A 16,282-nucleotide genomic window follows, 5' to 3' on the forward strand; every position below is an offset into this window, starting at 1 on the left:
TCTTGGAGAGGAAATTCCTGCAGCCAGGACTGGGAAAACCTCAAATCCAAGAGTCCTTCTTGTCTTGGGAGTGTCACAGAACTTGGAGAGGGAATTTTTGTAATGAGGGCTGGGAGAGCAAAAATTCCAGGATCTCTCTTGTTTCAAAGTGTTGCAGGGCTCAGAGAGGGAATTCCTGCAGCCAGGACTGGGAAGACAAAAAGTTCCAGGGTTTCCTCTTGCCTTGTGGCACACTGAGAGGGAATTCCTGCAGCCAGGAATGTGACAGACCCATGCCAGAGGCTGCTCTCCAGGAGATCTCTTCCAGCATTTCCTTGGGATACGGAAATTCCATCATTTTCTCTGCCCTGACTCCTGCAGGTGCCTGAGGTGCAAGCAAACACCTTTGCAGCAGGGTCTTCAAAATGATGGCAATTAAACCAGTGAAATCCCCTTGGTGTGGGAAAAAGGGCTTTATTTTCAATAATATTTTCATTAATATTTTCATTAATACACCCCAGAGTTGTTCTCAGCTGGAGATTTAACGCCTGAGTTTGAAATCTCCCGGCTTCTTCCGGGACAAACCAGCCTGGAATTCTGAAATTCTTTATTTGGGATATTGCACCCACTGGAATTCTTTATTTGGGGTATTTATCAGCCTGTTTTGACTTGGCTTGGGGTTTTTTTAAATTGGTTTTTGAACGAGTCTTAACCTGGATCCATGGAGGGCAGGAAAACCCCCCAGGACAGCAAAATTCCCTCTCCTTCCCTTGCCATTTGCTTGGGAGGGATTTTCCTGCCAAGTTTATGGCCAGGCCTTGCATTTGAAAGGAAAATTGCTCTTCTTGAGCTGGTGAGAGAGCAGGAGAAGAAACAACACCAAGCAAAAGGGGAGGTGAAAGCCTGGCCGGAGGCTTCCAGCTGCAAGAGGAGCCCGTGGCGTCCCGGATTTTCCCATCCCAGCCCGGAATTCCGGCGGGTTTGGTTTTCTAAACAGGATCTGGGCGATGCAGGACATCGCCAGGCCCGAGCAGGATGGTTTCATCAGCAGGGAGGAGAAAAGGAAGGTGCTGAGGTGAGGCTGGCGGGGAGGAAGTGACGCCAATCCCGCCTCACATCCCGGCGTTCCGCGAAGTTTGGGAAGGAGCCCTGGCCTCCCGTTCATGGCTGGTTATCCCAAGATCCCTCCTGCTCCTCAGCACCAGGGATTGTGGGGGGAGGAAACTACGCTCAGCTTTTCCTTGGGACTGCTGGGAGAGGGGAGTTTTCCCCTTGAAATGTGGGAATTTGCACCACGAGGAAAGTGCCACCCTAAGGAACTCCGTCCCTAAAAGCCAAGGCAGAAGGCTGAGAATGTTTTTGATTGGGATGAAAGCAATAGAAACAACCCCAAAGAAAGGAGAAAACCCCGGTTTATGGCATCCATTTGGTCCTTAATGGGATCATTCCCGCGTTTCTCGCAGCCTTTAACATTTGGGCTGGTCATAAAGGGCCTTTTCCTCTCTGCTGCCCTCCTTCCCTCCCCAGATGGCTGCTCCAGCCTCCCACGCCACCTGACCCTTTGGGAAATCCTTTCCCAAAGCTGCTGCCTGCTGCTCTCCCCATATCCAAAAGCTTTCTGCTCCAAATTGTCAGATTAAGATTTTTTTGGACTTGGAGATGGGGTAATGAGAGGTGTTTTAAAAACTTTAATTCTGTTTTCAGTCTCGTGTTTCAATACAGATGTTATAATTAACGCTGCTACAATCAGAAGCCAGCTGTTTTTTATTCTACAAATTCATTTCCCACACAAATATATCTTTTAATTCACCCTGCAGGATAATTGCTGTCTCCCATAAAAACGTTTCCAGGCTCTGAGAGCGTTCCGTGTGTGTGCCACAGGAAAAAACAACTCCAGCCCTGTAAACACAGCCACTTCCTGCCCTGCTCCCAGCAACCAGCACCACTGACCCAAATTTCCCCCCTTTCCTCCAGAAATCCTCCTTGCTCTCACACATTTTCAGCCTGCTGGAAATGTCTCTGCAGGGCTGGGCTGCTCCAGGACGTTCCCAGCCTGTCCTGCTGGGGAATTTCAGTGGTTTTGGGGAAGCAGAGTCAATGCTGGCCCACGCCTGGGGCTGACAGGAGCTGGCAGCAGAGCTCTGCAGCCTGGGAATGTCACAGTGGGTGCTTTGGTGTCACGGGGAAAAAAAGTGAGAAGGAGTCGCTGCTGAAAATGGGAGAAATCTGATTTTTAAAAAATAAATTCTGCAGAGTGGCTGCAAATTAATTTCTGGGAGTTCTGTGCTTTTCTTTCCCTGGGATGCATTAAATCTGCAAAGGTGGAGGGAAGGGCTCCTGCTAAATAACCCCGGGGTCTGGCAGTGTGTGAGGGAATTGTCACCTCTGTCACCTCTGTCACCTCTGCAGGGTCCCAGGTGTGAGCCCAGGGCTGGGCCAGCCTTGAGGACAGGGAATTTTGGGGACAGCTCTGGGGTCCCTGCTGTCCCAGCTGCAGGAGCAGGGACAGTGCCAGCCCTGGGGACATTGCTGCCCCAGCCACACAAGGAGCTCCTTCAGCCCAAAGCTGCTTCCAGGGATTTCCCAGGATGCAGAACTCCCCCAGGGCTGGCACGCACGTGCCAGCGCCACAATGTGCCACTGCTGGAGGGTTTGGGGTCAGCCCTGAGCTCTGGGATGGGACATTTGTGCAGGACAATCCCTGCCCTGAGAAACCCAGCTGTGCTCCGGGGGCTCTGCCTGTGTTTGTAAGGAGTACATCAGCTTAAAATGTCATTTCAAATGCAATTTCAAATGTAATTTCAATTGTAATTTAACATGTAATTTAACATGCAATTTAACATGTAATTGAACATGTAATTTGACATGTAATTTCCCCCCTTTTTTTACAAAGAGATGGAGCCAGTGCTGAGTTCTGGGCACTCTCCAAGCCTCATCCTTCCTCTTTTTCTTTCCCTTCCCACTCCCGGGAATGGATAAGGCACAAACCTGGGAAATGTGGGCTGGGAGGTGCCCTGTGAGCAGGGATGCAGCCCCGGGGGTGGCAGGGCCGGGGTGGCAGCAGGGGCTGCCTGCAGACGGGCGGCACACGCCCGCCGGGGCGGCAGCCGCAGTTAATGATGGTTTTATTCCGGTAATCAGCGAGCAAATAACGCGGCCACACCTGGGAGAGACCGGCTGGGCCAGCCCGGCAGGTCCGGGCTCGGGCAGGAGGGGCACAGGGAGGCTGCTGGCCATGGGAACCTCGGGCACGGCACGGCACGGCACGGCACGGCAGGGAGTGTGCCCGGGGCCGGGGTGACTCAGGAGGGAGACAGCCCCGGGACAGCCCGGGACAGCCCGGGACAGTGCTGGGACAGTGCTGGGAGAATCCTGGGACAGTCCTGGGACAGTGCTGGGATAATCCTGGGACAGCGCTGGGATAATCCTGGGACAGCCCGGGACAGTGCTGGGACAGCCATGGGACAGTGCTGGGAGAATCCTGGGACAGTCCTGGGACAGTGCTGGGATAATCCTGGGACAGCGCTGGGATAATCCTGGGACAGCCCGGGACAGTGCTGGGACAGTGCTGGGACAATCCTAGGACAGTTCTGGGACAGCCCTGGGACACCCGAGAGAATCCTGGGACAACCCTGGGACATCACTGGGAGAATCCTGGAACAGCACTGGGACACCACTGGGACATCACTGAGAATCCTGGGGCAGCCTGGGACACCTGGGACACCTTTATTTGTACTTCTTTGTGAGCAGAACCCCCAGGCCATCTGCCCCCCGGGTGTTTGTAGGAGTTCTCTGCTCCCTGGAGCCCTTCCCAGCAGCCTCAGGAGGGATCTCCAGGGAGGAGAGGGATGGAGGAGCTGCCTCTCCTCTCCCCTGCAAGCCTGTGGCACCTTTGGAGCCCCAGCCAGCACTGGCTGTGTCCTTTCTGGTGACAAGAGGATTTCTCTACAGCAGAAAAACCCCGTCCTTAAGTCCTGTCAGCCTCAGAACGAGCCCTGGAGCTGCTCTGACACCGAGCAGGGAGGAAAACAAACAAACAAGCGAGGAAATCAAACCCTGGGAGGGAAAAAAAGAAAAAGGCAACGTGTCTGCAAGACAAGTCAAGGGCAGGCAGTGATGGGCAGGAGCAGCCCTGGCACTCGCAGTCGTGTCAGGGCACGGGAGAAGCGTGCAGACACGGATCCAGCACCTGGGGAGGCTCAGGCTGGGCTGGAATCATCGGGAGAGGGGCCATGAGCCACACCAGCCCCTGGGGTTTGTGATCCCCGCCTCAGGGAGAGGCTCTTAGGAGCTTTGCTCGCCTATTTTGGGAGTTCTGCCTCAAAATCCAGCCCTGTCACCACCCTCTGTCCTTGCCTGGTGGCCTCTGAGCCAGGTGAGGGTGAAGAGCCCTGGAAAAATTCCTGAGCCCTCAGAGCTTAGGGAGATCCTTTTCCTGCAACTTGAGGGTCGTTCCTTTATTTTTTAGGAGAATTCTCAGAAAGAATGAGATCCATTGTGGTGAAAGTGAGCTGGGAAAGGCAGGAGCAGGTCCTTAATCCCCTTCCCACGGATCCCAGATATCCCACAGATCCCAGATCCCACAGATCCCAAATCCCACAGAACCCACAGATCCCACAGAACCCACAGATCCCAAATCCCACAGATCCCAAATCTCACAGAACCCACAGCTAATGGGACAGGAGCTGGGTGCTGGGATCTGTCCCACAGCACTGGGATAGGACTGGGAAAAAACCCAAAAACCAGAGAGCCAAGCCTTTAACCGTGCTCACCCTGAAGCTGCATCCACACATTTTTTGGCATTTCCAGGGATCCCAGCACTTCCCTGAACCACAGGAAAACCTGGGAACAGAGAGGAGCAGAGAGAGGGGGAGATTCCTGATGGGCACTTGCAGCATCCAGCCACTAATTCCTGAATTTCCCTCCCCACATCTGAGTCGGGGCGGGGAGAAGCCTCTGCTATCCCACGCCAGCAGCTGAGCAGGGGTTTATTGCCTGTGAGTGCTTTTCCAAACGGGACCTGGAGCTCTCACACACTTCCAGCATTCCCTTTATCCCTCAGAGCCAGGAGGATTTTTATCTTCAGCCAGCGCTGCAGAAAAAAAAAATAAAAATAAAAAAATTCCATAAACCCAGCTGCCTTAAAAAATAAACCTCTTTTCCCAGCCTATGCTAATTATTTACTCTTATTCCAGGTTTTATTGGGACTCCTTTCAAGGGCTGCCCCCCTCGGTAAATAGCTCATAACTCAGGCCAGCAGGATTTCCTCCCCGCTGGGACTTTTAATGTCGAAAGCAGAGGTGTCAAACCAGCGGCTCAAAGCCCCGTGGTGGCCCCGGAGAGTTCCACATCTGGCCTGGATCTCGGTGCTTAACACGTTTTAACTCTTGCCCCGAGCAGCTCCGGATTTCCCTCGGCAGCCCGGGTTAGGTTTGATTTAAGAGGCTGCAAGGAAAAGCCAAAAAAAAAAATTTAAATAAAAAAATAAATAAAAAGGAGCTGTTGAAAGGTTCAAAGGGCTGCCCCGGGCTCTGGGAGCGGGGTGCGGGCTCGCAGCTCCCCCGGAGCAATGCTGGCGTTCCCGGGATGCGCTCGGGAGAGAGGGAGGGAGGGAGCCAGGATGGGGGTGGGAGCGGAGCCCTGGGTTTATCGGGGCATCGCCGCACGAGCCGCGCGTGGCTGGGAGCACTGGGATGGACTGGGATGGACTGGGAGCGCTGGGAGCGCTGGGGGCACTGGGAGCACTGGGAGCGCTGGGGGCACTGGGAGCACTAGGAGAGCACTGGGAGCGCTGGGAGCTCTGGGAGCGCTGGGAGCTCTGGGAGCCCCTGCTCGTGCTGCTGTGGGAAAGGGGAGCCGCTGGTTTCTGTCTCCTTTATTTCAGGGGAGGTCCCTAAAAGGGAATTTGGGAATCTTGGGTGCTCTTCCTGACTTTCTCATTCCCTTTTCTGCTCCCTGTGTCCCTCAGTCTCTGCCTGGTCTGGTGGCCGGGACTGTCCCCTCCTCTGGTCGCATTTTGGGGTAGAACAGAGCCCAAATCCCTGCAGGGTTTGGGTTGCAAATACCTTAAAGCTCATCCCATTCCACCTTTCCCTGTCTCAGGTTGCTCCAGCCTGGCCTTGGGCACTGCAGGAGGGGATCCAGGGGCTCAGGATCTGCCTCATCCCTTGGGAAGTGTTCCCTAATTTCCTGACATGGAAACTGGTGGATTTGGAGGGCACCCAGCCATTCCCAAATCCTGCAGGAGGAGGTTTGGGGGCTCAGCCCCACGTAGAGTCTGCCTCATCCCTTGGGAAGCATTCCCTGATTTCCTGACAGGGGAATGTGTGGATTTGGAGGGCACCCAGCCATTCCCAAATCCTTGAAGGGTGAGGGGCTCAGCACTAGCCAGGATCTGCCTCATCCCTTGGGAAATGTTCCCTAATTTCCTGAGACAGAAATGTGTGGATTTGGAGGGCATCCAGCCATCCCAATCCCTGCAGGAGGAGGTTTGGGGGCTCAGCCCCACCCTCGTCCCTTGGGAAGCTCTCCCTGGTTCAATAAATGGATTCAGCAGCCACAGAGGGGCCGGGGGCGCCTCTCCCGAGCACCCAGCCCCTTCCCCCTCTCCCCTCTGATTCCTCTCCCCCAGAGCCCCAAACCCATCCCGAACCCCCTTTCCCCTGTCTCTCCTCTCCCCCAGAGCCCCAAACCCATCCCGAACCCCCTTTCCCCTGTCTGCCTAAAAAAAAGAAAAAGAAAAAAGAAAACTCCTTAAAAAAATAGAAAATAGGAAAAAATCCTAAAAAAAAAAAGGAAAAAAAAGGAAAAAAGGAAAAATCCTAAGAAATAAAGGAAAAATCCTAAGAAAAAAATTTTAAAATATAAAAAAATAAAAAAAGGAAAATCCTCAAGTTGCACCAGAGGAGCTTTAGGTTGGAGATCAGGGAAAAGAAAAACCCCAGTGGAAGGATGAGCAAGCATTGGATGGGATTGCCCAGGGCAGTGCTGGAATCCCCACCCCTGGGAGCGCTCCAAGAGCACGTGGCTGTGACATCTGGGGACAATGCGGAGTGCTCTGCTCGGCCCGGCCGTGCTGGGGTGATGCAGGGATGTGGGGAATTGCTTTTCCAGCTTTGGGGATTCCGTGGTTCCCTGCGCTCCCTGCTCTACCCCAGGGTTCCAGGTGCAGTTTCTGAGCTCCAGCCCTGGAGCAGCAGCAGCGGCTGCTCCAGGGAATTTGTGCTCCCCAAATTTCCCCCCTGGCCACGGAGCTGCCCCGGCAGAGCTGGGGACAAAGGAGAGGGGACAAAGGGGACCCAGGGGCACGACACAGCCGAGGGGACAGAGCTGGCTGCTCAGATTTTGGGGAGCAGCCACACCTGGAAATGGGGAGCCATTTGTAGGGGGGAGGATCTCTGATGTGACACCAGAACCTCCAGAACTGGGGATTTCCACCAGGGAGCCCCAACAGCTCCCACAGCTCTGAATTCCCAGCAGGAATTCCCAGCATGAGGTGCTCTGCCCAACAACCTCTCCTGGCTCAGATTTTGGGGAGCAGCCACACCTGGAAATGGGGAGCAGCTCCTTGCAGGGTGGAGGATCTCTGATGTGACAGCAGAACCTCCAGAATTGGGGATTTCCACCAGGGAGCCCCAACAGCTCCCACAGCCCTGAATTCCCAACAGGAATTCCCAGCATAAAGTGCTCTGCCCAACAACCTCTCCTGGCTTTTCCCGGCGTTTCAAACCCTTGCAAAGGCTGGAGAGGAGCCCTGCTCGGATTCCCGAGGCTGCAATCCCTGCAGCTGTCAGTCAGGGCTGTTGTCAGGCAGAGCTGTCACGCCGGGCTCTGCTCTGACTGACAGCCCGGGTTGTTATCTCGGAATGTGTCATCCCAGCCCGGCCTGACAGGTCAGCACTGGGAGACTTCCAGCTTCCATTTATTATCAGCTTCATCCCAGCCCTTCCTGCACATCCCTGCCCGCCTGGGAGATGGGATCTGACAGGGCACGGGGGTGGCTTTGGGGCTGAGGGGTCCTGGAGGGGCAGCACGTGGAAAATGGGAATTTCCAACCCCTGGCCCAGCTCCTCGGGGGGAAATTTTGAGACAGGGTGCTGAGAATGGGAGGGAAATCGATGATTCTGCTCTGGATATTCCAGGATTTCGGGGTTCTGAGAGCAGAGCTTCGCCAGGGGTTTTAGCGGTGGTGGGGAGGAAGAAAAGCAATGGGAAAGAAAGAGGAAAAGCAATGGGGGAAAAGGAAGAAAAACAATGGGGGAAAAGCAAGAAAAGCAAAGGGAAAGAAGGAAGAAAAACAATGGGAAAGAAAGAGGAAAAGCAATGGGGGAAAAGGGAGAAAAGCAATGGGGAATGAAGAGGAAACACAGTGGGGGAAAAGGGAGAAAAGCAATGGGAAAGAAGGAAGAAAAGCAACGGGGGAAAGGAAGAAAAGCAATGGGAAATAAGGGGAAAAAACAATGGGAAATAAGGGAAAAAAGCAATGGGAAGGAAGGAAGAAAAGCAATGGGAAAGAAAGGAAAAGCAATGGTAATGAATGAAGAAAAGCAATGGGGGAAAAGGAAGAAAAGCAATGAGAAATAAGGAAGAAAAGCAATGGGAAATAAAGAGAAAAGCAATAGGAAGGAGGGAAGAAAAACTGGTAAAGAAGGAAGAAAAGTAATGAGGGAAAGGAAGAAAAGCAATGGGAAAAAGGAAGAAAAGCAAAGGGAAGGAAGGAAGCAAAGCAAAGGGAAGCAAGGAGAAGCTCCCGTGGGATGTCTCTGTGCCTCTCCTTCCTGCACTGACCTTGTCCTTGCAGAATTTCTCCTGCCAGGGCACGGACAGCTTCCCCCTCCTGCAGCTCCCCCTCTGTCCCCCGGGGCCAGGGCACTCCGAGCCTTGTAAACACCCTGCCTCTGTCCCCGGGTCACCTTGGCGGTGACAGCAGCCCAGGCAGCCTCCCCTCAGGGCCGTTTCACCCTTTCCCACCCCGTGGAGCTGCTCCAAGGCCGCCCAGCTCGCCCTCCTCCCGGCCAGGTCGCTGCCCTTTGGTGCCCACTAAAAATACCCGGCAGTGGAGGGGGCTGAGCGTGTCTGGAGTTAAATAAAGCACCCGGGGGCAGCTCTGCCTCGTGCTCCCCAAAAAACACACAGCTTTCCATGCTCAGCAGCGATGGGAGAACAACTCCCAGCTGGATTTTAGCGGGGAGAGCTCAAAAAGCAATATGTGCTAAAAAAATCCGTGATTTCTCTGGGTGCCACCAGCAGCTTTGCTCAGCACCTGGGTTTGTTCTCCTTTCTTTGCCCCCCAATCCTGGGATGCTGGAGGATAAAAGGGGATCCTACAGAGCTCAGGAGCTTGGTTCTGCCCACATCCCACATGTGGGAGCACCAGGAGCAGCGAGGGGAGCTGGAACAGGAGCAGGAAGGGTGGAAAATGCCAATATTCTGATGAAATCAGCGTCCCTGTGGCTTTATTCCATTGCCCCGTGGAAAACCCTGGGATCACACTGCACATCCCTCTGGGTCAGGGCTTTGCTTTAGGATTCCCAAAGGGAAAACTGAGTTTTGAGATCATTTTTTTGCCTCCTCCTGTGTGAGGGGACAGGTTTTAAAGCGAGTTACACCAACAGAAGGTCACAATCTGAGCCTCCCTCTCCCAGCTGATCCTGTTTTGTCTTCCCAGAGAAAACCTGGGTGAGCAGCCTGGATTTATCTGGATTTATCCTGGCGTCTCTGGACATGGAAACAGCTTTAACGAGCAACCTACAACCCGGGGGCTGCTTCCAGAACCGGAGCTCGGTGCAGATCTGCTGCTGCTGCTTGATTTTGGGCTCTGGGGAAGGTTTTGCCTTCACCCCCTGAGCTCAGCATTCCTGCCCTGCCCCGGAGGACCTGGGAAATCCCACAGAGCTCCCGAGCTCGGGATTTGGGGCTGGTTTAGCACCCAAACGCTGCCAAAACCCACTCGGGCTGCTCTTTGCTGAGCCCCCGCGGCTTCTGGGGCTCTTTCCCATCTGCTCCGCTCTATTTTTGTGCTCGGCCTTGGAATCCTCCCCTCCTCTGGAAAGCAGGCTGTTAACAAATATTTGCCTGGGAGAAGCTCTGCTGCTCCCGATTCTGCTTTTCCACGGAAAAAAAAAAAAATAAAGCAGATGGAGAAGAGCCCCAGAATCCACACCCCCGGCATCAACCTGCGAGCTGATTTGATATTTTATATTTGATATTTTATTTCCTTTCCTAGCGGCTCCGGCAGTGGAAACCTCACCTGAGCCGGGTGGGCGGCGTTGGGTTGGATTTCCTGATGGTGGATGTGCCGCTCCCGGGGAAGGGGAGAGGGAGATAGAGCAGGAATTCGGCGCCAAGAGCCCGGCTTTGAAAGGGCCGCATTCCAGCCCTGCCAGGCTAAGAGGGGCTAAATGGGAAGATCTGATTAAGCGTCTCAGTGCGGTGACCCTGACCTCAAAGAACGCGCCGAGGCTCGGGAGGAACTTCATTTCAATTAATCAGCTTAACAGCCCGAGGAAAGCTGCCCGCGTCCATTGAGCCGGGCTCCCGCTCCTCCTCCTCCTCCTCCTGCTCCTGCTCCTCCCGGGGGCTCCGGGATCGCCCTGGGGCTCGGGGATGCCTTCATCCCCCTCATCCCCCTCATTAGGAGCCTTGGGAATATCAGGGACACAGCCCCGGAGCCCCCATCCCTCTGTGACCCTCTTCCACCTCCCTAGGGAAATGTGGGAAATGAAATGTGGGAAATGAAATGTGGGAAATGGGGGAAATGAAATGTGGGAAATGTGGGAAATATGGGAAATGTGGGATGGCTGTGCCCCCTTTTCCAGCCCCTCCCGGGCAGGGAAGGGATGGAGATGGGGCTGCTGGAGGCAGAGGGTGAGGAAATGCCATGGGAGGCAGGAGGATAATCCCAGAAAGAGTCACAGCATCAGGGATGGAGTGGGTCAGGCTGAAAGGAGCCTTGAAGCTTTCCCAACTGGGAAAACTGGGAAGCAGAATCCAAAGGCACCAGGAGAGGAGCTGGGAAGGGGAAAAGTCCCATCCAGAACCTCCAGTGCTTTTCCACGTGTTTTTCCTTGTGATCTGGGCAGGCCCAGGAGCTGGGAAGGGGAAAAGTTTCATCCAGAATCTCGATTTTCCAGGTGTTTTTCGTTTTTCCTTGTGACCTGGGCAAGCCCAGGAGCTGGGAAGAGGAAAAATCTCATCCAGAACCTCGATTTTCCAGGTGTTTTTCCTTTTCCCTGGTGACCTGGGAAGGGGAAAAGCCTCATTCAGAACCTGCAGTGCTTTTCCAGGTGTTTTTCCTTTTCCCCTTGTGACCAGGGCAGGCCCAGCAGCTGGGAAGGGGGAAAGTCTCATCCAGAACCTCTATTTTCCAGGTGTTTTTCCTTTTCCCCTTGTGACCAGGGAAGGCCCAAGAGATGGGAAGGGAAAAAGTCTCATCCAGAACCTCCAGTGTTTTTCACGTGTTTTTCCTTTTTCCCTGTGACCTGGACAGGCCCAGGAGCTGGGAAGGGAAAAGTCTCATCCAAAACCTCGATTTTCCAGGTGTTTTTCCTTTTCCCTGTGACCTGGGCAGGCCCAGCAGCTGGGAAGGGCTTTGATTCCTGCCCAGAGTTTGGGGAAGCCTTTCCCTGCTCTGGACAGGATTTCTCGGGATGCCCGTGGGGTCTCGGCGCTGCGGAGCCCCCGCCGAACATTCCAGCGATTTTTTTTGCCTGGAACTCCATCCCCGGCTCCGTTGGGCTGGAAGTGCCTCGTTCACACCTCTCCCCACATCCTTTCCCATGGAACGGGGCGCAGCTGCTCCAGCTCGGCTCGGCCGAGGAGGAATCTCCGATTTTTCTCTCCTTTCCCCACCACACCCCGAGCATTCCGTGATTCCCGGGAGTTCCCGGCCGCCTTTATCGCATCCCTTTGGACTTTCACCTCTGGGCAGCCGCGCACTTTGCCCTTTCCCTGCACCTTTAAAGGGATAAAGGCAATTTAGAAGCCTCTGGAAAAGCCCCCGGGAGCTGTTGGAGGGGCTGGGCAGCGCTGCTGTCGGAGGGGAATAAACCTGGAAGGGATGAGCTGGGGAAGAAATGGAAGCAGCTCGTGGCAGGCCAGCCCCAGAAGTTCAAAAACGCAGCACCAGGAGTTTCTACACCAAAACCACAAGAAATATTCGGGGTGGAAGATAAGAGAACAGCCAGCCCCCACAAAAACCCGGCTCAGAGGCGGGGTGTGGGATGGACAGAGCCGGGCATCTCCCGGATCCCCCCCCTGCACGGGCACGGCATTCCTCGGCAGGATTTGCAATTTCTGCAGCAGCACCAGCCGGGCACGGCGCAGGTGGCTCGGCGGGGGCTGAGGTGACGCCGCGGTGACATTCCCGGCTGTCACCGCCGCGCCACAGCCGCGTCCCCCGGGGGGCTCCGGGGTCGTGTTTGCGCTGCTGCCACCGCTCCAAAGCCGCTGGGAAGGAGCTGCTGGGCTCTGGCTGCTCCCAGCCCTGCTCTCCCAGCCCGGCCAGGCTCGCTGGGTGCCGCGGCAGCCGGGGGAATGTGGCGGATCTCGGGGCGGGGGGAGCCGGGGCTGCCCCAGGGAGGGATTTGGTTGCAGGCAGGCGACAGCCAGGCTTTCATCTGCTCCTGCGAGCCTCCTGCAGACGGAGGAGGAGGGGTGAGGGCTGTGGGGGATGGAGGAGAATTGCCGTAACATGATTTTATGTCTGTGATTGCATAACGAACCCTCCTGGGAACCTCCTGATTCAGATGGATCCCGGGCGATGGAGGGCTCTCAGACTGATCGATTGCCCACGCTGTGGCGGGCAGGAATCGCCGGACTGGATCGGTACCAGGCTCCGAGCAGCCTGTGCTCCTTGATCGAGCCGCGCCTGAGCCATCAGGAAGCTGTAAAAAGCCTCCAGGAGCCGATAATCTGCTTTTTATACCCCCAGCCACAGGCTCTGCTCTCACAGGAGCTGCAGCCTTAATGGGAGCAGACCTTGAAAAGGATGGAATTGCATTTCTCTTCTAAAAAAAAAAAATATATATATATATATAAAATAATAATAAAAAAGCCTGTTTTGTGTCGTTGGGTGCTGTGCAAACATCAGAACCATCAGCTCGTTGCCTGGCTCACCCCCCGCCCACCCAGCAGGACCATCCCGGCCGGGGGGGTCGGGGCAGCCGGGACCCCGCAGACCCCCGGGCGCTGCCTCTGGCACTCCCTCCTCCTCTCCCGGTTTCTGCTGCGGGTTCCGGGGCAGCCGCACCTCACACATTCGGGGCAGGGAGCACAAAGCTTCGCCCCGCACCCCGAGCATTCCCCGCTAATGGTCTTTTCTCCGCAGCGCGGCCCTTTTTAATTGGTGACAATTGGAAGTGGCTCATGCTCCGCGTGCGAGAGGCTGCAATTGCTTCCACTTGGCCACGATTCAAGTGCCGGGGGTGAGGCAGAATGGGTGGCAAAACTGTCTTTTCCTCAGTTCCACCCCCCTCCCCGCTCAGCGGCAAAGAAAAAGCCACAACCCCGAGTTATTCTCTTTTATGAGGTGGGCATTGTGAGGCCGGGCAATTGAATTTACAACAGCATTGAGTATCAGAGTCTATCTGGCCCTGTCAATGAGAGAGCCGGGGAGGAAGGAAAAAAAAGAAAAAAAAAAAAAAAGACACACATTAACCCTCGGCTCCGAGTTCCCAGGCGCTTCAATAGGGCTCCCAACTTCCCAAAGAGCCCGCTGCATACTCGATGAGACCCTTTCTACCTCCTAATTACCCTCCCGACAATAGGGACGGACTCTCTCGCCGCTTTTGTGGGCCCGGAGTAACTTCTGTGCAGCCCACCCCCCCCAGCAGCCGGGTTTGGGGTTTTGGGAGCAGCTAGGTGTTTGCAGCAGGGTTTTTTTAGGAATTCTTCCTCTGGCTGCAAAACTCAGGGGATATTTAACCCCCCCTCCTCAGCCCCATCACTTTTCCCCACAATTTCTTACCCAAATCCCTTCCAATTTCTTTAAATAAAGTCATAAAGTCCAGTCCTATTTTTTTTTTTTGCACACAGATGAGCTCGTCCTTGCCCACTCTCAAACAAAATGAAAGGGTGGGGGAAAAAAATCTATTTCAAAGAGTTCCTTTATTGAAACACCTGCATTTTTTTTTCTCTTTTCGTTTTTGGAAGTCTTCGACACAGGCACGCACACACCCACAGACCAACGGGATACAAACAACTTTGGCATTATAACTTTTGGAATATTCGTTACAAAACTATTTCTCATTTATTTTTTCTTTTGTTCGTTTCTTTAAAAAAAAAAAAAAAGTATCTCAAATAAAGGCATTTGAAAGGAGTAAAAATACAAGTCGAGATCCCAACCTCTGAAAATAATAAATAGCACGTTCATAGCGAGGTCCTTCTCTTCCTTTCCGCTTTAAATCTGCTTTTAAAAAAAAAACCCCAAAACATAACAGGGGCTCCATACAACGGAGCCGACGAGAGTCTCTTGGTATTTTTGTGTTCTTTTTGGAGGGAGGGGGGATGACTCGGAGCAAGTCACCAGGGTCTCCAGACGGATTCGCTGCGCTCTCCCACGGGACTCCCGGCCTGCGACGCCGGCCCGATGCTGCCCCCAAATGATGTCAAGCCTTGCACCGGCGACGCCGAGGGGGTGGCGGCCGCGCTCCCCGAGCCGCCGCCCGCCGCCACCGGCACGTTGGCGTTGGCATAGAGAGGAATAACCGGTCCGGAGCTGGGCGGGAAAGCCGGGTTGGGGATGAGGAAGGCGAACTGGCCGTCGGTGGCCGGGACGAGCTGGAAACCCCCGTAAACCTTGGGGGGCAGCGCCTCGGCGGGGTTCAGCTTGCAGGGCACGGCCGCGGCCGGCGGCAGCTGGACGTGCTGCTGTGCCAGATGTGCGGGCTGGGCGGGCGGCGGGGGAGGAGGAGGAGGAGGAGGGGGGTAGTTCATGGCCACGATCTGGCCCAGGCACGCCGAGAGGTGGCTCAGCAGCCGCGTGCGCACGTCGGCGTTGACCCCTTCGCAGGTGGACAGGAACCGGGTCACCTCGTTCATGCACTCGTTGAAGCCGGCCCGGTACTTGCCGAGGACCGTGGGGTCGGCGCTGAGCGCGGCTAGAGGCAGGGAGGAGGAGGGGGCGGCAGGTCAGCGGCAGGTTCGGAGCACCGGCCCCGGTATCCTGTCCCCAGAGCCCGGTGCCCTGTCCCTAACACCGGCGTGCAGCCCGGTTCCCGCTCCCCTATCCCTAATCCCGGTCCCCTGTCCCCAATCCCGGTCCCCTGTCCCCAATCCCGGCTGTGCAACCTGGTTCCCGGTCCCCTGTCCCCAGTCCCGGTGTGCAGCCCGGTTCCCAGTCTTCTGCCCCTAACCCCAGGGTCTGGAGCCCGGTTCCCGCTCCCCTGTCCCCAATCCCGGTCCCCTGTCCCCAATCCCCGGTGTGCAGCCCGGTTCCCGGGCTCCTGTCCCTAACCCCGGTTCCTGCTCCCCTGTCCCTAACCCCGGTCCCCGGTACCAGCCCCGGGTCCGGTTCCCTGCAAGGAGCCCCGTCCTGTCTCCAGCTCCATTTCCTCGCCCTCAGTCACCGGTGCAGAGCCCGGTTCCCGGTGCCCGGCCTTCCGTCCCCGCTCTCGGTGCGGATCCCGGTCCCCATCCCCAATCCCTTATCCTCAGCTCCCGGTGCAGACCCCGATCCCGATGCCCGGTGCCCCGTGCCCGGTGTGCCCCCGGGGCTGGCACTCACCGGTCATCTGCGCCCGCTGCAGGTTCCGCAGGTGCTTCACGGTCATCTCCAGGATGTCCGCCTTCTCCAGCTTGGAATGCCGCGAGCTCTGCGGGGCGAGAGCGGCTCGCTCAGGGCTGCCCGCGGCCGGGCGTGCCCCGCTGTGCCCCCGGTGTCCCCCCGGTGTCCCCGCAGCCCCACTTACGTCCTTTTTGAGCGCGTCCAGGATGAGCGTCTTGAGCTGCCCCAGGCTCTCGTTGATCCGCGCCCGGCGCCGCTTCTCCATGATGGGCTTGGAGGACTGCGGGCAGAGCGGAGCCGGTCAGCGCGCCCCGCGCGGCCCCGGGACCCCGCGCCGCACCCTCCCCGACCATCACCGACCTCGGCACGGCCGCGGGCTTGCCGCCATCCAGCTCCGCCGCTGCTGCGCCCCGGCCGGCACCCTCCTCCTCCTCCTCCTCCATTTACCTTCCGGTGCTCGCTGGCGCTCCGCGGCTTGTCCGGCGTGTGGCTGGCGCTGGCGGGCGCGCCGGCGATGGGCGAGGCGGTGGGTTTCTCCATGCCCGTGTCGGCGGGCATGGCTGAGCTACGGGGGGGGGG

At 56.1% G+C, this 16,282-nt stretch overlaps 1 protein-coding gene and 2 long non-coding RNA genes across 7 annotated transcripts; 1 reads left to right on the forward strand and 2 right to left on the reverse strand.

Annotated features, from left to right (window-relative positions):
• Positions 1–437: 437 nt before the first annotated feature.
• Positions 438–8,999, reverse strand: LOC120511126. Of its 4 annotated transcripts, XR_005629676.1 has the most exons (5): positions 8,767–8,996; positions 5,164–5,424; positions 5,000–5,071; positions 4,752–4,821; positions 1,636–4,490 (listed from the first exon to the last, which is right to left on the reverse strand). It is a non-coding gene; the product is annotated as an uncharacterized LOC120511126 (long non-coding RNA). The 4 variants fall into 4 exon arrangements; XR_005629675.1 differs by lacking the exon at positions 1,636–4,490 and adding an exon at positions 438–1,306 and having other exon boundaries at positions 4,752–5,071; positions 8,767–8,999; XR_005629673.1 differs by having other exon boundaries at positions 1,637–4,490; positions 4,752–5,071; positions 8,767–8,999.
• Positions 9,000–11,470: 2,471 nt separating this feature from the next.
• LOC120511083 lies at positions 11,471–13,004 on the forward strand. Its single transcript, XR_005629666.1, has 2 exons — positions 11,471–12,633; positions 12,726–13,004. It is a non-coding gene; the product is annotated as an uncharacterized LOC120511083 (long non-coding RNA).
• Positions 13,005–14,066: 1,062 nt separating this feature from the next.
• On the reverse strand, positions 14,067–16,275 carry HES4 (hes family bHLH transcription factor 4). Of its 2 annotated transcripts, none has more exons than XM_039727630.1 (4): positions 16,151–16,275; positions 15,888–15,983; positions 15,704–15,791; positions 14,067–15,077 (listed from the first exon to the last, which is right to left on the reverse strand). In XM_039727630.1, the coding sequence occupies exons 1-4, from the start codon at positions 16,259–16,261 to the stop codon at positions 14,500–14,502; spliced, it is 873 nt and encodes a 290-aa protein (XP_039583564.1). In that variant the 5' UTR covers positions 16,262–16,275; the 3' UTR covers positions 14,067–14,499. The 2 variants fall into 2 exon arrangements, with proteins under 2 accessions (XP_039583564.1, XP_039583563.1); XM_039727629.1 differs by having other exon boundaries at positions 16,064–16,261.
• Between the last annotated feature and the right edge of the window lie 7 nt (positions 16,276–16,282).

Source organism: Passer montanus, unplaced genomic scaffold (genome assembly GCF_014805655.1).
Source record: "Passer montanus isolate IOZ18808 unplaced genomic scaffold, ASM1480565v1 scaffold62, whole genome shotgun sequence".
Lineage (NCBI taxonomy): Eukaryota > Metazoa > Chordata > Aves > Passeriformes > Passeridae > Passer > Passer montanus.